This window comes from Macrobrachium nipponense, chromosome 19 (genome assembly GCF_015104395.2).
Source record: "Macrobrachium nipponense isolate FS-2020 chromosome 19, ASM1510439v2, whole genome shotgun sequence".
NCBI lineage: Eukaryota > Metazoa > Arthropoda > Malacostraca > Decapoda > Palaemonidae > Macrobrachium > Macrobrachium nipponense.
In genome coordinates this window covers 60,472,056-60,494,431 of record NC_061088.1, presented here as the reverse complement: position 1 = coordinate 60,494,431, position 22,376 = coordinate 60,472,056, and the positions used below count along the sequence as shown (strand labels likewise).

The window sequence follows — 22,376 nt, the reverse complement described above, 5'->3', positions numbered from 1 at the left end:
TAAATTCATTAGCCTGTCTTGATTAGTGTATTTTTGGCAAATATTTTTACGATCGGCACCCCTCCAAACTGGAGCCTATCCTCAATACAAAAAATTTTAACACAGCCCTAACTCCTTCAAATCTCCTCCCAACGCGCACTTTTTCTTAGTTCACCTCTCAACTGTTAACAACATACATTACACTATACTAAATCGTCTTTTACCCACTCCAACATTCTCTTTCTCCGTTCAATAGCAGCTTTCCTTTTCGGACGGATTCCTCCTTCACTTATTGTCTCACTCATCTCATCTCTATCATTATCTATTTCACGATCACTTACATCGATCCTTTCAGTCTGTCGACTCACTTCATCACTAATGTCTACCTCTCTCTATCCATTACCTGCTGTTTCATCACTGTCGTCGTTCTGTGTCTCTTCTTCTTCTTGCTCGGCATCGTGGGCATTAATCTCAAGCGGGACGATGTGTTGTACTGCTCGCAGATGCTCCTTGCCTTCGAATAGTAGTTTCAGTGACCTGACAACGCCTTTGTCGTCAGGGTAGAGCTCGATGATCTTACAGAGGGGCCACCGACTGCATTTGCGCTGTTCTGCTTTCACCAATACGATGCTGTCTTCACTCCGTGCCGCCGGGGGTGGGGAGGGGGGGTGAGGGAGGGGCTCTTGTAGGTTGTGGCGCTCCTGTAGTGACTTCAGGTAAGCTTCCCTCCAGTAGCGCCTGAAGCGGTTGAGGGACTGTCAACCTGAAGTATTGTTGATGTAGCTGATGAGTCATTAACGTCAGATGCATATCTTTGTTAGGAACTACGGGCAGTAGCAGACGAACTACATCTCCACAGATGAGGTGTGATGAGGTGAGGGCTTCATCCTCTCGCATGTCCCCGGTGTACATTAAGGGGCGGTTGTTAACAACTGCCTCTGCCTCCTTTATGAGGGTTCGCAGCTGTTCTTCGCTGAAGATGTTACAGTGTAGGGTGGTAGCCAACGTCCTTTTGACTACCCCACTCAACCTCTTGAAGAATCTCCCTTTCCAGGGAGACCTGGGAGCCTGTGTGGTCTATGCCGACCTTGTCAAAGGGACGTATCATGAGTGCTCGGTCAGTCGGGAGGAGTGGAGGTGGTGGTTGCTGGAGAAGAAGCTTGAAGGCTGTGATACATGCTCTACACCTCCCTCAACCCTGGGCTCCAACAATCCTGCGGAAAAGAGTCATCAGAATATTAACTCCACAATGCATATGAGTGACATGGAGATGGGTTAGCTACAGGGGCACTAATTTACCTTTTGAAAGCAACAACATCAATTCACTTTTTGTATTACTTACATTACCTAACCTATTCTGGGCGAAAATTATGCCATTGAGCATGGCTAGGCTAAGCTGTTTAATGAAGTCACTGATGTGAGTGGGCACTTGCACACCGCTCTCTAATCTACTACACACGCCATAGGAAGGTGGTGTCTCTGTTCTAAATAGACTAACTTAGAAAACGGATCCCTGGCAGTTCCCAAACTTTAATACAAGTGGCATGACTTTCATAAGTCGTGAGAAATCGACATTATTCCCCTGTAATTTCCAAAGTTCAGCTGGCGGAGTCAGAGTTCCTTCTTCCCTGAGCTCTCTCAGGGTGGCTATGATCACATTTTGCTGTCGCATGGGAGATTCTCTTTCTTCAACATATGGCTCAGTTGTCCCCTCTTGGCGCAGGAAGACTGGTCCCTCAGGTTATGCAACATAGAACCTCGGGTCAGGATGTCAGCTGGATTTTGTTTGGTGGGGACGTATCTCAGTTCGATGCCACACTCCACATATGAGAATATTCTTATTTTTAACCCTTCTGCGCACCCAGGCCATAGCAACTTTACTCTGTCCAGATCACAATGGTTGAAAAATTCAGTAATTTAAGTAAATGCTTTCCCAGCCTAAATCCTAACACTAAGACTAAGAGCTCTAATTTGGGAATTGTTAATTTTCCTTGCTTAACCCTGATTTTAGAAGTTAATAGATCTACATGCTCTGGTCCCCGCCTGACATAGGCTACAGTGCCGTAGGCCTTACTGGATGCATCGGGTAAACAAATGCAATTTGCTATCTTCCAAGATAATCCCTTGTTTATACTTATAAGTGTGGACATTTTCAAACTCTGCGAGCACTTTACTGGCTTCTAACTGATGGTTTTCTGACAGTATGTCGTCCCAACCCACCAACCTACAATTCCTGGAGGAGAATATTTCCCCTGACAAAAATGGGACTAACTAGCCTTAATGGGTCGAAACTGGCCACTAAAAGGGACAGTAACTTTTGTTTCGTGAGGTTGTTGCTACTAATTTCTCTACTCTTTTCATTCCTAGGCTTCAGACTCAATCTATCTTCCTTTCTATCCCACTCCTTACCCAACACAATTACCTCTACTGGTTCCTTGCAACCTATCTGCAGGTCAAATTCCCTACTATTACTTGCCCACCCCGTCAATGGCATGTGAGCCTTGTCGAGCAAGGATTTGACTTGGCGATATTCACTTTCCATTAGTTCTTTAGTGACTTATGTCTGTGTATAATTGTCCACATAAAAGGATTTGGTAAGATCTTCCCTTCCTCTCTCTCAGAGATGGTTTTGGAGCACTTGTTGTAGAAGATAGGGACTACTAGCTATCCCAAAAACTACTATGTTAAAGGCATACTGGCTGTTTGTTTAGGCTTCCATCACCACAAGAAACGAGCATATTTTGCATCATCAGGATGCAGCAAAAGTCGATGGAATGCTTTAGAAATATCTGAGATTAAGGCACATGGATCTCGGTGAATCTTGAGGAGTAGATCGTACAATAATTCTACTAAATTAGGACCAGGATAAAAGCAATCATTTAGCAAAAGTTCCCCTTCGACTTTTTGGGGAAGCATTAAACATAATACACAAAGGTGTCATCAGACTTTGTTTTTTTCACAATGAAGTGAGACAAGTAATGTCCTTCAATTTTGGAATCAGTGACCTCCCGAATGAATCTTGCTGACAGATGAGTCACAAGGACGTTCTAATAATCGTTACGGTAACTAGGATCTTTGAGAAACTGGGTTTCAAGCGCCTTCATTTGCACATGAACATTGCGATAATTACTACTGGGGCGTTCAGACCCGTGAAACGGTAGGATAACTTAGTACCCTCGTTCGGTACTGATGATACTGCTCTGGACCTTTTGCATGGCAGCGTGTTCTGAAGTAGTGTATTGCTCGTGCAGCGCAATTCCTATGGTGTTTAACTTCCACCACATATCGACATCGATCTCATACTCATAAAGTGCATACAACTGAGATATCTACCTTCTAGGGCCCCCTGTAGGACTCATCTGTACGGTGTTACTCCATTATGAGTGATAAACAGGCTCACTCCATCGATTTTGTTCATCCCCAATGCAAACAAATTAAAATAGTCAAGCCCAACAAGAATGTTAACATTAGTAGGGAAAAACTCTCTATCACGAGAGTATATATAATGTTCTAAAGGGTCCACAATAATACAAAGTGTAAAAAGTCCGTGTATAATTTTGAAGACTTTACAGATAGCTTTCGAACCCTTCCCTGGGTCCATCTTCAGGGAAGGGTTTGAAAGCTATCTGTAAAGTCTTCAAAATTATACACGGACTTTTTACACTTTGTATTATTGTGGACCCTTTAGAACAATGTTAACATTATTAAGAAGGTCGCCATAGTACAATCCTTACTTTGCAAATGAGTTTTTACACTGGAAAGACCAACATCGTCGTGAACGACAAATTTGGTACAAATCGCTCTTGGGCTTATGTGAATATGACATGATACAACCATGAAATTACCTCGAATAATTTGAGAACCAAAAGGTGCAATATTTAATGACACTCGTTTGACTACTAGAAGTTGTAATTTCTTAGCTAGCCAACTTGAAATGAAGCTACGCTGACTACCTGTATCTAAAAACACTCGTGTTCAAAAGGGTTGATCACTAGAGTACACAGTGGCTGTAGCAGTGGGTAACAAAGTAGCTGGAAGTTCGGTTGAAGGCTCAATCTTGACCATTTTAGCGGTCACACATGGTTTATCATCTTCTGACACTGGTCGAGTTTACTGATTAACTTTACTATTAGACCCTTGGCTTTTTACTGGCTGTGAAACTTACAATTTCTCTTGTTGTTGCATTGTCTACTGCCATGACCAGAAGCAAAACAATTAAAGCACTTATTGAATAGGATCAATTGACGTTCCTTAGCCGCTACAGTTGGATGTTTTTTGCAGTTAAAGGCGTTATGGTTGCCATTACAGAACGGGCTCATCGTTCCAACCCCTTTTTACGTGCTGTCGGCAACAAATCTTCTCGTTGCAAGGAATCGTCTTCCATGCTTCGGATGAGGAAATATAATAACTCGAACCGTTCATCTAAGGAAAAGTCGCACTTATGGAGATATTTTACTACTTTTTGACACACTTGACCCTGGGACAGTTTCTGATTAATGAGGCTCAGTAGCATACCTTAATCCAAAAGGGATCCGCTGAGCTGTTTGATTTGCTCAATTAGAATGGTGAGCTCAATGAGAAAGTTTTTAAGCTCAACACAATTACACTAAGGTACAAAAATGTTGTCCAGTTGCCAATGCAAAATGACTAATGCTTGCTGCTGGTTCCCGTAATATTTCTTCAATAAGTCTAGGGCAACGTGATAATTTGCAGTGGTTACACTCAAAGGCTGAGTTACTTTGAGCGGCTCTCCTTCTAGTGATTCCAATAGATAAGCATATTTAGCCACATCATCCAGATCACTATGTTTATGAACATGCGCATGGAATAATTCTCTAAAGGTGGCGAATTCGATCTTTTCGCTTTTAAATGTGGGCAGTGGCAATTCTTTCAGTCGCAGCTGATGGGTTTTTGGCTGCAATATGCTAGTCAAGGTGCCGATATGGCTTAATAAGAAAGTAATAGTCTGACCTGCTTCTTCTAAGGTTAATGAGAGAAATAATGGGGGTTTTGAGGGGGGACATGTATTTAACCAATCATGTTGCAATATTAACCCTGCATTGCGAAAGGACCGAGTGAAGAATTTGGGGGATTCATATATTAAGTTACATATATTCCTTTTCTTCATTTGTTTTATAACCGTGTTATATTATTTCAAGCTTTTATTTCTGTTCCGTTTATCATAGCATTTATTTCATATGTGCATTGACATGTTCTCACTTCATAATTTTGCCATATATATCTTACAATATTATGTTACAATTAAGGGCAGGCCCCTGGAAAATGCCTAAGGGGTGGGACTAGGCAGCGGTTTAAGGACGTTTCGATACCTTTGTGTCAGTGATGTGAAATTGGAGTTGCTTGATGATATTTCATAAATGATTTATACATGAATTTTACGCAAGTCACTCCTTTCTCTTTCCATTATTCACGTCTGTCTAATTTCCTTTCACCATTTTACAACGCATTGCTTACCCGTAACAATTTCTTTGTTAAAATTTTACCTAACATGGATATAGTCATATTATATTTCATTTTTTCCATTTACAAACATGTCTATTTTTGTTCATCATTTTAGAATGCATTGGATGGATGGATGGATGTATGATATTTAGGGCTAAAGCCCAGGCACTGGGGCCAAGAAGGCCATTCAGTGCCGTAATGAAGGTTAAATAAGTTGAATTATGGTAAATGAATTAATGAATTTTTGAAAGAAATGATTAATAAAATTAGATGTGACTTAGAAATAAGATAAAAATATGAAGTTTAATGAATGGCATAATATATATTAAAAATAGTTTGTCTTTGAAATTCTCTATATGATATATAAATAACTATCTAAATATTATTAAAAAAGTTTATACACTTTAAAAAAAGAGATGAGAGCAAAATATCTACTTCATCTCCTAAGATATTTGAGAGGGATTTACCCTGGAAATATCTTTCCCTTTGGCTAAAATATTTGGGGCAAACCATCAGAATGTGCTCCACTGTTAGTACCTCGTCGCAGTAATCACACACTGGTGGGCTGCTTCCTTCTAAAATAAACTGATGGGTTAAATAAGTGTGCCCAATCCTTAACCTCGTTAAAATAACCACTGTTCGTCTGTCAAGCTGGAATGACGAAGGCCACGGCAGTATATTTTTCCTAATACTTCTATACTTAGTATTATTGGCAAGAAGAGAAGTACACATTTCTTGCCATTTATTTAATACATAAGACCTAATAGGACCTTTTTTGATAGCTTCTAAAGGGCTTTTAGAATCAGAGTATATGAAAAAATTAGTCACTACTTTGAAGAACTAAATCTAGGGCAGAGACTATGGCTGTTAATTCGGCAGTAAATATTGATACAAAGTCAGATAATTTAGCTGTATATGCTGTATCACCAAGGATAATAGCACACCCAACACCACTATCTGACTTTGATCCATCAGTATAAATCTTCACATGATTGGCATGGGTAACATCGTGCTCTAAGAATTTTCCTCTAATCTCTTCGTCAGTACAGTCCTTCTTCTTAAATGATTTCGTGCATACCAATGCTTCAGGACCTGACATCCTCGTTCAGTCGAATTTGGAATGGTTTAGAAGCTCTTGTGCCAGAGAAATTCCACGTGTCTGTTTCCTTAACTATTTGAAAGGAGGGATTTTTGGGAGCACTTTTCATTCTAGCCACGTATCGCAACCCTAGTTCTTGCCTTCTTAGATCAAGGGGAAGATGATCTGTGTCGACATATGTGCTTTCTACAGGAGAAGTTCTATAAGCCCCTGAGCATATTCTCAACCCCATGTTCTGTACAACATCCAATTCCTTTAGCTTGGTTTTACAAGCTGAGGAATAGATCTGACAGCCATAGTCTAGCTTGGAGCGACACAGCGAGTCATATAGCCTCAAAAGGGATTTTTTATCAGCCCCCAACTAAAACCAGCAACAACCTTTAAAATATTCAAAGATTTTTCACATTAATCTTTAGGGCATTTATGTGGCTGGCCCATGTTAATTTGTGGTCAATAATCATCCCCAGAAATTTTACTTCACTTTCATAAAGAATGATAGATTCTTTCAAACTAAGCGTGGGAACGTCTTCCACATGCCAGCATCCGGTAAATCCTACTGCAACTGTTTTGGAAGAGGAGAATTTAAAACCATTCTCATCAGCCCACTTAGTAATTGCATTACTAAGTGAGCATTTAACAGGAGCCAAGATTTTTTCAACCACACTATTTATTGCCACTGAAAAGGTTACACTTAAAACGCTTCCTTGGGGAACTGCTTCCTCCTGCACAAAAGGTTGGGAGAAAGCGTTTCCCACTTTTACCTTAAAGAATCTGTCCGTTAAAAAGGAATATATAAATCTGATCATTCTTCCACATATGCCCATCTTCTGCAATTGTTTCATGATGCCAGTTCTCCAGGCAGTGTCATGCGTTTTTTCGAGGTCAAAAAATATTCCGATGGTCTGACATTGTTTGGCGAATCCTTGCTGGATTTGGTTGGTCAGCCTCAGCAACGGATCAAGGGTGGAGTGGTTTTTCCTGAAACCATATTGAAATGATCATATTAATCCTTTAGTTTCTAAGTGCCAAACTAGCCTAGTATTTATCATTTTCTCCATCAGCTCACATACACAGCTGGTATGAGCTATTGGTCTATAGCTGGTGGCTAGGGAAGTATCTTTATTAGGATTTTTAATAGGAAACACTATGGATATTTTCCAGTCCTTGGGTAAAATTCTCGTTTCCCATATCTTGTTTATAATCTTGAGTAAACATTTTTTGGCATCGTCTGGGAGGTGTTTAAGCATTTCATTGTATCCTCACCTGGAATTTTGGATTCACTAGAGGAGAGCACCTCCCGTAATTCTCTCAAGGAAAACCTGTAGTTGTATGATTCAGATTTTCCTGAATCGAATTCCAGAATCATTTCAGAATTCCTAATTTTTTGAAATTATCGAGAATAATTGTTGGAGCTGGAAACTTCAGAAAAGTGTTTTCCTAGCTCATTGGCAACTTCAGTGGGCTCTGTGATCAGAGTGTCATTTATTTTTAATGAGGGTAATGGTGATGCAACAAATTTCCCACTCAGTTTCCTTATTTTGCACCACACCACTTTCAGTGGAGTCTTTGAGTTTATTCCATTTATATAGTAAAACCAACTTTCTCTTTTGGCTTTCTTATAAAAGCGCCGTTGCTTAGCTCAAGCACGTTTGTAGATTAATTTAGACTGAGGAGAGCCACAAGTTTTGTAACGTCTGTAGCACTTCCTAGTAACTTTCCTCAGAATACCACAAGTCTTATTCCACCAGGAAACTGCAGGTCTACGAGGTTTGTCTTTTGTTTTGGGAATAGAGCCATCAGCACTCTTCAGAGCAGATTCAATAAAGTAATCATAAGCATCTAGATGAGAATGAAATGACTCAAACTCCCTATCTAGTTTGACGCCCTTACTGAATTTATCCAAGTCTGCCTCCTTTACCTTCCACTTTGGTAAAACTTCAGATGAACCATTCACAGCATATTTCAAATGGATCGGGTAATGATCACTCCCATTTAAATTTTCGTTAACAGACCAGTTAAAATCAAGGTGGATACTTGTTGAAGAGATACCAAGGTCCAGTGCAGAGAAATGATGATCATGAATGCTGTGGAAAGTCATTGACCCATTATTATATAGGATAGCATCATTCCTATTAATAACGTCTTCAATTAATTTCCCTTTACTGTCTAGAAGCCCCAAAGGGGGTTGTAGGCATTAAAATCTCCTAAGAGAAGTAAAGGAGCTGGAAGTTGGTTAATTAAGGACTGAATATCTTCACTGTTAAAAACAAGATCTGGCGGAAGGTATAAGGAGCAGACTGTTATTCTCTTTTCTAAGATGACTGAAATAGCAACAGGCTGTAGAGTTGTATTTAATTGTATTATGGAGTGCTGCAGAGATTTATTAACAATAATTGCAGCACCTCCATGGGCCCGACCACCACTTGGGGAAGAGGAGTTAAATATTGAATAATTTAGTCCAGGATTATAAGGAGAGTTACCTAACATTGTCTCCTGCAGGCATATAATCCCTGGATTGGATTCATGAATTAAGACTTTAAGGTCTTCTGTATGGGCTCTGAGACCTTTACAGTTCCACTGAAGGATATAGAACATGAATGTTTAGGTGGTAAAAAGTGCTACTTCCCACTCCTTGGAGGGGAAGTACTGTTCCTAGTGTGGAGAGGAAAGTTCTCCTTTGTAAGTGATAGTTTCTTTAATCACTTTTCATTTGGATTGGAATTTTGAGTTTTTGGCTGATCATATTTCTGGTTATGATTCTGATCAGATTTTCTACTGTGATTCTGCGAATCACAAGGTTCATTAGTCTTAGGGCGGCAAGACTGATCAGAACTCACATGTTTTTGGGGTGAAACTGCTTTTGGAACCACCTTTCTAGGTGCAGAGATCTCTTCCAAAACACTGAACCCATTTGAGGTTTTTATTTTAAAGCCATCATTATTTGGGGATGTATTCCTTGTGTGCTTCTTGGTGGTTGTAATTATAGTTTTGTTTTCATTTTTGTTTGTGGCTGTGACAATTGATGGCTCTGAATTAGCTCTATCTAATTAGGCTTGGCCCTTAGCTTATTCTTGTTGGAAGTGTTTTTGGAATTGATTTTGGCTCCCTTATTTTTGGAGGTGAGCGTGCAACTATCGAATTAGTAACCCTTGTAATGACTTTTCTGCACTTCTTGAAGTACAACTTTTGGTGTTGGACTCCAAGGCACTAGCAGATGAAAATTTCTTGACAGATTGGGGATTTTCATTATTTACAGTCCGTGGAGTAGCAGGTGTATTAGTAATGCCTACTATCAGATGCAGTTATTAGTTGCTTTACATTGCTGGAATTTTTCATAAGTTTTATTACTAAAGCATAGGTAGAGTTAGCACTTTTGTTTGCCCCCATTATCACACGCTTTGCTTCGCTAATGCTGATATGTTCATTGTTAGCCACTGCCAATACATCTTCAAATCTGTATCTGAGGCAGGCCCTAGAATTTGGAAAGTGATCACCCTTACATTGAAAACAGTATTGGGCTGCTACACATTCGTCAAAATCATCATGCTCCACAGAGCACACAGAACATCTTTTGTTGTTTTCACATGAGTTTTGAATGTGCCCATATTCAAAACATTTGCGACACTGTTTAAGATTTCTTTTATATCTTTTAACCTGCATCCTCTCATGGCCAGCAATGATAGTATCGGTAGGTAACTGGGGGAGAAGGTTAAACGAATAGCTGCATCCCCTCCTAGTTTTTTTTACGTGAGATACACAAGGAGGAGATCGATGGAGAATCTCCTCCTCTTCAAAAACATGCAGGTCTTTTGAGCATACTACCCCTTTCCGTGTGTTAAAGAATCTATGCGATGCAATACATTCGATATTTCCACTTTCAGGAGGTTTAAAATTCGATAGCAAAATTGCTTGGGTTGCATTACCAGCTTTTACTAGCAAGTTCTTTCTATAGCGTTTCAAATTTCCAATGGGAATGGAACATCCTTGCTTTCAATACATTCAACAGCCTTTATAATATTTTTTCCTCCCTCCTTGTGGCAAGCAACATGCCATATACGGATAGGAAGTGCTCTGGTACATCGGGCTGGTCTATGTTCTTCATTCTTAGGGATAAAATCAAATGGCTCATCATTTAAATTTTTCACTGAAAACACTTTCGTACTAAGAACCGAATCATTGAGAATGTGGCCGTGGAGTCTTTGTTGTGCTTCATTAGCTTCCAAAGGTGAGGAAAATTCAACATAAGCAGAAAATAACTGCTTGTCTTTTTCTAGAAGTAATTTCATTCTTTCCACTTTACCTAATTGTTTCATTACACTGTACAAACACTTATAATCTAATGACAAGTTTACTTTAGTGAAATGAAGGACTCTACTATTAGGATCAAATCCACCAGATTTACTAACACCCTGGTGTCTCAGTGTTTGGTTCTGTCCGATAGCCGAGCTCATATCCATCTTCATGCCAGAAGTCGTTGCCAGTGTCAGTAAGTCGTCGGATTCAGGGGAGGGAAAACTATTGTCCAAATCCATATGTTTACGCCAGTCACATTCAGAGGTCCAAAAAATGCACACCCAACACCTAAGAGCCTTGCTGAGACCCCAACAGATAGGTATCTGCTAAAAAGTGTATGTGTGCGCGTATGTGGGTGTAACATCACAGGAAGTCCCCAACACAAACCACCAGGACAAGGACCATAGTTTACTTTAAAAAGAGACGTTTCATGCTGACGTCAGCACATCCTCAGTCTGCAAATAATATTATAAGCAAAATACATCATTCATTAAATTACACATAAAAAAATATAAAAAATACACATAAAACATGATACTATGCACAAAATCTAAAGTAAAATAAAAGGGGAAAGATAAAAAGAAAAATATATATACATGCAAAAAATAAATAATAACCTATTCGAGATCCTGTCCTATAGCTTAATCCCAAGTGGCATTCATATTTGAATACAACATTAGACCTCATGAAGTCCTGCAGTTTATCCTTAAAACTGAAAAAGCCACTGATCTTTTTCGGATTCGTGAGAATAAGATTGAGCTTGAGGAAGCCAAATTCGCTCTCAATGATTTTCACCATCCTTAGTCGTAATCTATCTGAATGAAATAAAGGTATGGTAGCAAACACGGTAAGTTCAGGAACATTAAAACTTAACACTGGTTCCATTTTTGATTTGGTAAGAAGGTTGTTGACAATTCTGTATACAAGTCCTTTTGGAAAAAAGTTTATTGAGAAATACTCTGCTAAAAACTCTATTTCATGATGGAAAGCAACCCAATCTGATGTATATTTTAGGGCTCTAAAAACAAGTGTGGTTATTGCGATAGTCTTTAATCGAAAAAAAACAAGAACTAAAAAAGTTGCTACCTTGTCCTGTGAAAGTACTTTTTCGAAAAACAGTTGTATTAAATTGATGGTTAATACGAGTGACTTTAACATTCGGTACTTCCATCAAAAACAAATCTTACTCAGCTCTTATACCATATATGAAAATTTGCAGGAAGGCCTAGATAGCGACCACATAAAGGATTCCACCACTCTAGTGATGACAAGACTGTCTTTTCTTATAGCAGAACTTACAGTGTAATTTGGAAATAAATGGTACGATGGGCTGACCAAACTGGTTGCTCTTGCATTCACCATTTCCACACAGGTTCCGTTGAAGTGTGGAGCGAAATAAAAAAGAACTTAGTGAAATGTAAACACTTTATTTTATGCTTGGAACGGGAATTATTTGCGGCTTAAAATACTAGTCAAGATTGATTCTTGTTGCAGGTATCACTGATGGCCTTTTTGTGAATGAGATCACGAAAAATTGGACAAGTATTACACAATTAGTGAACTCCTACCTTCGAGATTTAACATCAGCAATGGATGATACTATCAATTTGCTGGAAACTGGAACGATAGCTGTAGATGTCGGTAACCTAGCTAGGTGAGTGTTATAATACAGATTCTGTGAGGTAAGTTACACATTCAGTTACTGACCATTGACTGCCTGGCCAAATAAAATAGCCCTTAGCAATATAGAACACTCACAAAAAAACATTTAGCTATTGCAGACAAGATTTAATGTAATATTCTGACAGTGTTTTGGTTGTTGTATAACAGAAATCGCAGGTAAATACCTCCAAACTTTCAGACAGAACGAGGAAAATATTCAACAAAATATGTTTCCAGATTATAGCCATTATATGTATAAAGGAAAGATGACAGCTTCCATTTTTCATATATTATTTGCCTCCAAATAACAGACAAAGTAAAGCCTGGGTCACACATTGGCGATTTCAGACAGCGACTGTCGTAAAGGCTGGTTTTGGCGATCAATCTCCTATACTCGCGGGGCTTGGGCTCCCCCCAAAAATAAGTTGAGATGAAATAACGTATTTATGTAGTCGTACGAGCATGTCACCGATGATTGAGGCCACACCCACATTTAACGGTTTTTGCAGGACGGCGAGTTCCGTGAAGGCATGACGATTTTTGACGATTTATTCACGATTTAGTTGCGTAATATACCGACTTACATAACGGGATTCTACTGAGTCGTGAACATGGATGCCACAATTTATATATAAAGTTTAATAACTAAATAAATATTTTCCATTTATCTCCCATAAATTCAGTGTGTTTCAGACCCCCACGAATCTTCTTCATGCTCGCATGGAGTCCTTGGTGTTGGCTGCCTGTGTGTTGCACAACTTAATTTTGATATAAAAAAATCCTACTGCCATGCGTGTAGGCAGATCGAGAGGACTCTGTGACACATAGGTCGTCTTCGTGATTATAGTGATTATGTAAAATCCCTTGTAGGCTTTGTTTATTGGCAGGAATCAATGATATAATAAAACGATAAAATAATACATTTTCATGTTTCAGAAAATCATGTTGAAATACTGTAAATATCCTGACTAAAACTTAAAATGAAAAATATTTAGATAATTACCAAATATACTTTCTTTTAAGTAGTCTATATCTGAAGTTCTCAGATTATATCAAGAATACAGAACGTCTTGAATCCAAAATATATTTTACTCAAAACTGAAAACCAAGGCGGCTGTGAGTAATTAATTAAGCCCTTGAACTATATTAAAATAGGCTGCTGACGCACCTGACACATTCTGACTCACTGCGCAGGTTGTGGGTTTGCCAAGTACATGGTGTATGTTGTAATGAACGGCGTACCTCGCCATTGCTAGTTACAACTTGTGTAATCAAATGCCGTAAGTGGAGAGGCTTTGACAGTCAAAAATCCTTTGGCTTTAATTGAGTCTTTGAGACAAAATCATAATCAATAATGTGTAACTAAAGTGGCATATTCATCTTGGACATGTCATGCAAGTTATGGGTGATCGCAGTAACCAATTACTACTTGATATGTTCAGTAATGCCTAAAATACCATTGTGTTTAGTTACCATGAAATTTTTAGACATTTTTCCGAGAGGAATACTTTTAATGCACTGTATAAGTTCTGTATTTATAAGCTTAGGAAAGTTGATTTAGTGTCATTATATTTGTTGAAACCATAAAGGAGTTGTGATCTCTATAACAGCACTGCGTAGTTTGGTGGTATTCCACCAGGGCAGCGCTGCAAACCTTGCAGCCTTTTTAAAGGTCAGCTGGGGAATAGTGCGATTGTGAATTATCTTTACCGTTAATGTTTAATGAGTAAGTGTTTACCGCATTTTTAGGGTTCAGTGAGTAAGTGTATAGTAAATGTTTATGAGTAAGTGTTTATCTAATGTTTAGTGTAGGGTTTAATGAATGCTTTGTGAATACTTAGTGTATAAGTATTCAGTGAATGTTACTGAGTATTAAGGGTTTAGTGAATGTTACTGAATGTTTATTGCGTAAGTAGTCAGTAAATGTTTAGTGAGTCTTTAGAGTTTTAGTGAATGTTTTGTGAATGTTAGTGAATGATCAGTGTGTAAGTATTCAGTGAATGTTTAATGAACGTCTTGTGAATGTTAGTGTTTAGTGAATGTTTAGTGTGCAAGTACTCAGTGAAAGGTTAGTGAGTGTTTAGGGTTAATGAATGTTTAGTGTGTAGGTGTTTAGGGTTTAGTGAATGTTTATTAAATGTTAGAGTTTAGTGAATATTTACTAAGCATTCAATGAATGTTTAGTGAGTGTTTAGTGAATGTCTTGTGAATGTTAGTGTTTAGTGAATGTTAAGTGTGTAACTGTTTAGAGAGAGCTTAATGAGTGATTAGTGAATGTTCATTGACTGTTCAGTGTTTAATGAGTGCATAGGGGTTTAATGAGCATGTAGGGTTTAGTGAGCATTTACTGTTTAGCGTATAGTGAGTGCTTAGTGAATGTTTAGTGAGAGTTTAGTGTATAGTGAGTGCTTAGTGAACTTAGTGAGTGTTTAGTGTTTGATGAATGTTCAGGATTAAGTGAGTGTTTAATGAATGTTTATTGAGTGTTTGGGGGTACAGTGAGTATTTAGTGAATGTGTAGTGTTTTATGAGTGTTTTGTGAGCGTTTAGTGTATAGTAAATGCCTAGTGAGTGTTGAGTGTTCAGTGAGTGTTTAGTGTTATTGAGTGTGAGTGTATAGTAAGTGTGAGTGTTTAGTGATTGCATAGTGTGAGTGTATAGTGGTAAGTGCGGTGTGAGTGTTTAGTGAATGTAAGTGTATTGGGAATGTTGGCATTTAGTAATTACACATTACTGTTTGGTTAGCGTTTGGTGACTATGCAATTAAGTCCTGTAATTTACAGGAACCATTTATGCTAGACATTGCTTAGAACCAAGAGCAGATGCTTAGGTCTTGACCGCAATGGTCTGAGTTTTTAGGCCAACCTGTTTTTGTAAGGTAATTTTTCTCTTTGAAGTTGGGTCAAGTAATAGAATAATAACAGCAATAATAATAATAACAATGGTAAAAATAATATCAAAATACAATAAGATAATAATAATAGTAAAAATTACAAAAATAATGATAGTAAAAATAATAATAATAAATCATAGTACTGTGAGGTGCATCAAGACCTTTCAATATGGCCACTCAAGATGACACTCTTGGCGGGGAGATCACCACCCCAGTGATTGACGCCCTAAGGTCGAAATTTCGACAAGAGAGGTTGTATTTTACTGCAAGTTGTAACGTATATTTGCATATATTTTTCTCATTTACATAAGTGAAAATGCATATTATATGAAAGGAAGTTACGTTTTTGTTATATTTGTATTTACTTAGGAAAAGTGTTGTGTTTGGTTATTTCATCTATTAGTTTGTAAGTATGGGTGTAATAGTTTTTAATTACTAATTGTCGGTGGTTTCATTGTTCGGGTAGTTACCTGGTGATGTGATCTCTATACCAGTACTACGTAATTTGGTGGTTTTCCACCAGGGCGTGCTGCAAAGCTTGCGGCCATTTCTGAAGGTCTGGTAACCCGCAAATTGAACAGAGGAATAGTGTGATTGTGAATTTTTTAATTGTTGATATTTAATGAGTAAGTGTTTACCGCATTTTTAGGGTTTAGTGATCAGTAAATGTTTATGAGTGAGTGTTTAGTGAATGCTTAGTTAAAGGTTTAATGAATGTTTTGTGAATGTTTACTGAGTATTTAGATTTTGGTGAATGTCATTGAATGTTTATTGTGTAAATATTCAGCTAATGTTTAGGGAGTCTTTAGGGTTTTAGTGAATGTTTTGTGAATGTTAGTGAATGTTTAGTGTGTAAGTATTCGGTGAATGTTTAGTGAATGTCTTTTGAATGCTGTGTTAGTGAATGTTTAGTGAGTGTTGAGGGTTTAGTGAATGTTTAGTGTGTAAGTGTTAGTGAGTGTTTAGGATTTAGTGAATGTTTAGTGTGTAGGTGTTAGTGAGTGTTTAGGGTTTGGTGAATGTTTAGTGTGTAAATACTCGGTGAATGGTTAGTGAGTGTTTAGATTTTAGGTTTGATGTTACGTTATTGGGAATGTGGTTCTGGGAATGTGTGCCATGATTACATTGGAAAGTCGCGTTCGTCGGTTTCCCACATTGTCGCAAATCAAGTCATGATGCCTGACATGAGAATCTTACAGTTCTGCCTACTATGACAATACAATGAACACTACGATGACCTTAGTTCAGGCAGGTAAAGCATCTTCCTGAATAAACTAACTGATGTCTAGAGCTTACAAAAGGGACACACTTTGGCGGGATGAGTTCGAACCGCTTCTGTTTTCTGTTTCGTCGCATCTCTTTTGCAACACATCATCATCCTTTTGCAAGTCATCCTTCTCAAAACTCCTGATCAAGAAATCAAGCGCCCCAAATAATTCATCCAGACTAAAGTCACATTTTCTAAGAAAATCTATTACTCTACTCTGCGGCATACGTTTCCTTGCAACAACTGTTGGTTTATCAAACTCAAAATCATTCCTTCCCCTACATCTACTTTAGGGGCCGATTTTCGTGGGATTATAAATTTTTAGTTATTGATGGATTTGAACTCTTTAATGTCTAAATAAACATGTCCTGAAGTATCATTGTAAAACAATTTTTAGTTGGGTTATTTTACATATTTGTTCACCCCATCTACAGGCCTGTAAGGTATCTCGATATCACCTCGTGATATCGCCCTCTGAGCGACATTAAGTGACAAATTGTCGCGTAATGTCTTTATGACTGCCAATTTCGGAAGTAAAAAGATTAGAAATATACTTTAGTATCCCACGAAAATTATCCATTTTCTACAATAAGGACCGGTACGTTCTCTACAGAAAAATATGAAAATAAATCTATGTATCTCGATATTTTGAACTCGTCATCGTCGTATCACATGTGAACGATGCCAACAAGTATAGCTTCATAATATTTTGTATTTCTGGGCGTATTTTAACTATGTATTTTCCGAAATATACAATCATATAGCAGTACATTACAGTGTCATTTTACCCATATACCATCGTGATTTGCGATTGTGTTTTGATCTGTTTTGTTGTGTGATGCATTTGCGGCATTTCCTTATCCGATTTTCATCGCTTCTGGTGCATTATTACATATGTATTTACAACACGCCAAGAATCTAGTGAAGTGTCATCCGAGGGAGAAATGTGAACGCTTGTTTGCCGAATGAGAAGGATTAAACAAAGCCATTGTCGATATCCCTGGTGGGACACCAGGGATATCGACAATGGCTGATTTAGGTAAGATTTGTTTTCTTTTGTGATTACTATTTTTCATAGTAATGATAATAATTATACATGAACAGCAAACTTGATTTTACTGCAGCGAGTTGTCGTCCGACTTATGATTTGTGTAGGGTTAGGTGCAGATTTGTTTATCGTAGCAGTTCAGGATTTGTGTACTTTATCCCCGCTGTTTATATGTTCGCAGTGGCTATACGCACCTCCGGGGCGTGCGCATAAACAAACGAGACTATACGCACCGCCCATTTACTATTGAAATTTTTGGCGGTGTGAATAGACAACAGCATTCTATACACATCGCCCCGGCCTGTCATTGTCTTAAGGATGCTATGAACAGTGCCGGGAGGACGGTGTGAGTAGCGATATCGTCTAAAGGCAGCGCCTCTCCAATATCTGAACGGGAAACGTGTACCTACCTACAACGGTAGTGTCTATAGGTTATGAATAAAACTATATTGATAGCATATACTGTTATAGGTTTTGAATAAAACTTTATATTGGGAGCATATATTGTTATAGGTTATGAAGAAAACTTTATATTGATAGTAGATATTGTTAGAGGTTTTGAATAAAAATGATTTTGATAGAATAAGTGTAAAAATTATGTTATAATTACATGTCATTTAGCAGTAAAAATTATAATTATATATATCTCTGGATATAGTTTAGGTTCAGTATTGAGCAGACTTTGGTTTGGAGATGTGCCTGCATAGAATGATTTACTACAAAGAGATAAAGAGAGAAAGCCTAATGTATATATATATATATATATATATATATATATATATATATATATATATATATATATATATATATATATATTATATATATATTGTAACTAACGTGCATACACGAGATGCACATTGAAGCTCTCAGTATTAAGAAATCTTAACTATAATTACAATATTTTTTTCACTTCTTAATAAAAAAAAAGCAAGACCGCTCACATCAACTCGCTGCAGCCGTGTCTTCCCCCTCACTAGTAATTAAGAATTGGACACAGCAGCTTATCTTACTTCGCTCCTCCCCCTAAATACTTTGCCTCTCCTACAACTAAATGACCCACCATTGTCATACCTTTCCACACCTGGTGCTGTCATAGAAATCTCATTTCCAGAGAGTCAAAAACACCCCAAGAAAGCCAGCGCCAAGATGTGAAAGAGACAAGAGACAAAGGAGAGAGAGGAATAAGGTAACGGGTCAGGCTCTTTCCAGGCCATTCCTTTAGCAGACGTAGTGCAGTTCACACCGGGGGAAATTTTCTCAGGTCACTCACACTCCCTCTCACTGTCATGGGTCGAGACTTTCTCCCCCTAAGCTCATTACCCAGTGCTCAGCTCTACTTCCAAGACTCTGATTGTCAAAGAAAAGGTACATCTGGTTTTGAAATCTGTTTGATGCACAATTCTCTTCCTTCCTTAATTACTGTCTGCTCTCATATATATAACTCAAATTATTTGTGACTTGTAACTATAAGTGTTCATTTATAGTGCAGACCTCCAAGACTGGAAGAGTAATAGTGGTTCAGTGGCTATTGTAGAGGGGAAAACTGAGTTTTCAGAGGCAGAAATGCAATCAAGGAAGGAAATATTTAGAGAAAATTTAGCTTATGCAGACTATAAAGAGCATATGCATAGAAGTAGTAAGCGAACTTTTGGGAGATTTTGGGGACACAATAGCTTTACGGGGGGATAAACTGGGACTGACTAATGTGTTATAACATAAGGTAAACTTAGAGGAAGGTATGAAACCCGTTTTTATTCCTGCATACCGCATACCTTTCAAAATCAGAGAACAGGTAGAGAAAGAGGTCAGTAAATGGGAAGAGGAAGGCATTATTAAACCTAGTGCATCTCCATACAACTTTCCTCTGTTAGCAGTGCCTAAGAAGGACGGTTCTGTCTGAGTATGCGTCGATTTTAGACTTTTGAACGAGAAAACAATTCCTGACCGTTATCCAGTCGCATGCGTACCAGATCTTTTTGTAGAAATTGGGGACATAATATTTATAGCTCAATTGATTTAGTGCAGGGTTTTTTGCAGGCCCCTCTTAGCGAAAATAGCAAGGAATATACTGCTTTTTTAGTGCTCAAGGGAGACTATGAATTTACACGGATGCTTTTCGGTTTGTCAGGCAGTCCTATGACCTTTACGAGGTTATTGCAAAGGAACAAGGATGCAGCTTACAATAAAGGTACTAAAATTAACAAAATATCATTAATATACAATGGAGAATCTACAACAAGAATAACTCAAAAACCAGTACCAAAAAACAATTTTAACCCAAGAGCTTCAAGGCTCTCACATACGTGCATAATTAAGAGGTACACTGCTCTAATGGAGATTCAACATATCTTTTCATAGGCCGTAACTTTTTTTACACACACTTAACTTTGTCTCACTTAGTGTTTCACATTGCTCATTGTAAAAATGTTCAGTGAACAATAGTCCTGTCTATATCACCTGGCAACACACACTAGATCACTATAAAAGTGTCCTACTGAATACACACACCTACATTGGACAACACAGAGAAAACCAATAGATTTCCCCTGTGTAATTCCAACACAAAAATTTTGTGAAGCGTGGTTATGCCTGAAAACATAGAATGCCCGGATTAGTAGCTATCATTTGACAAAGTAAACTCTCAGATTAGTACCATAGTCATGAAATTAATCACCTAACCATGTTGTGCCAAGTCCCAATGACCACCAAATACCAACATCCCTGTGTACTACACACATCGGTAGCATAAAAGTTACAATACTAACAATCATTATCCGATAACAATTATTCCATAATGCATTATAACACATCACCAACTTTCATTAAAACTAACATTGCCACAAAATTCGAATGACGAGCATCATCTTTTACCCTCACCTATATCCTTAACTCAATATTAAACCATTCCTAATTTTATTGTCCTAGGCGTTTACACAACTCCTGTAAAGAAAAATTACGATTAATACATATTCATTATACACTCATCTACTTCGTTACATACAATCCTAAGCACCTACTTCAACAGTACACACACCGTAACTAGAACGATACAGATACTACCTTGATATCAGCATAGCCCTCTGCAGGAATCCCTCCCTACTCAACGCTGCTGCGAGAGAGAGCATCAGCCACAACGTTGTCTTTTCCCGGGACATGAGTGAATTCAAAGTTCCACTCCTGCTGCATGAGACTCCAACGCGACAGACGTTGGTTTTTATTTTTGTATCTGTTGAGGAAGGTCAATGGATTATGGTCCATCATCATCTTTATAGGAGTTCCTGTGGAAGAGAGATAGATAGAAAAAGGATTCATGGACAAGATTAGCATGAGTGTTTCCTTCTCGACCGTCGAATATTTCCATTGAATGGAGATGAATTTCTTCGAAAAGAATGCGACCGGTTGAGAAATGCCTTGCTCGTTGTTCTGTAGTAAGACCCCTTCGACACCGACATCACTTGCGTCAGTGGCAAGGCAAGCGAAAAAGGGAAATTGGAATCCGGAGCCCTTAGAATGGGGAAGCTGACGAGTATCCCCCTCAAATCCTCAAACGCCTTCTACGTTTCCTTCGTCCAAATGAAAGCTACCTTCTTTTTTGATAGGTTTGTCCGTGGATCAGTGATATCAGAGAAATTCTGACAAACCTACGTTAGTATCCTACCAAACCTAAGAATTTTCTGACATCCCTCCGACACTTAAGAACAGAAATCTTTTCAATAACCTCCACATTTGCTTGTTTAGGGGCAACTTTACCATCTCCCACTACATGACCCAAATACATAGCCTTCGTTTTTACAAATTCACTCTTCTTTAAATTAAGCACCAAACCAACTTCTTCAATACCTCAAATAAGGCCTTAATAAGCTTCAAATAAGTGTCCCAATCATCACTATAAATAACAATGTCATCAATATAAACCACACACCCTTCTAAACCGTACACCCATAGATACAGAGGGGAGAGATTGGACAGACAAGTGACGATCATCGTCAGAGATGGCATTGGTATCAACTGCGGAGACCAGCGGCAAAAAAGCCACTTTTGGCACCCAATGCTGAGTCATCGACTGTGTCAATTACAGAAAACAGTTCGCAAAAGAACAAGAGATCACATTTCACAAGTAAGAAACTTTTTTTCATTCATGAGAATCTTCGTGACTGTTGAAATAACCTCAATTAAACGTGTGCTAGATCGCAGTCAACTTCACCCCCGCTTTTATATCTAATAAATTACGTAAGGAATGTTGTAATAAGCTTGTTATTAAAGCAGGGGCATTGTTTATCCGTGGTACGTGCCTACAGCTCGTAAAACATTATTCCAAATGACGAATTGTATAGAATAAAAGTTGTTCAGTGTGCTGAAATCTACCTGTAAAGTTACTGGCATGTAGGGTTACCATCAGTCCTCACAACCATGGTTATGCCTGACTATGTTTCCTTCTACTTGTACTACAACCATGTACATAGCCTAGTATCATGAGGTCTAGATCCAGGCCTGCTGCAGTTCTAAGTGTTAATGAAATGTAATGGTAGTGTTAATTACATGTTATCAATAAGTTCTCAAACCTGGTATGGAGAGGACTCTGCTTTGCTTGATCTGCCAGAACACCATTATCATTTTTACTTTATAAACTTCAAATTCATACTACATTATAGCTTGAAAAATCGGGCTCATA

At 38.2% G+C, this 22,376-nt stretch overlaps 1 protein-coding gene across 1 annotated transcript in view; it reads left to right on the top strand.

Annotated features, from left to right (window-relative positions):
- The window catches only part of LOC135217453 (uncharacterized), a 144,476-nt gene that overhangs the window by 59,600 nt on the left and 62,500 nt on the right, over window positions 1–22,376 (top strand). The window contains exons 3-4 of the mRNA XM_064253328.1: window positions 12,329–12,488; window positions 18,816–18,890. Coding sequence (XP_064109398.1) covers window positions 12,329–12,488; window positions 18,816–18,890 — 235 coding nt within the window. The remainder of the gene's footprint in view (window positions 1–12,328; window positions 12,489–18,815; window positions 18,891–22,376) is intronic.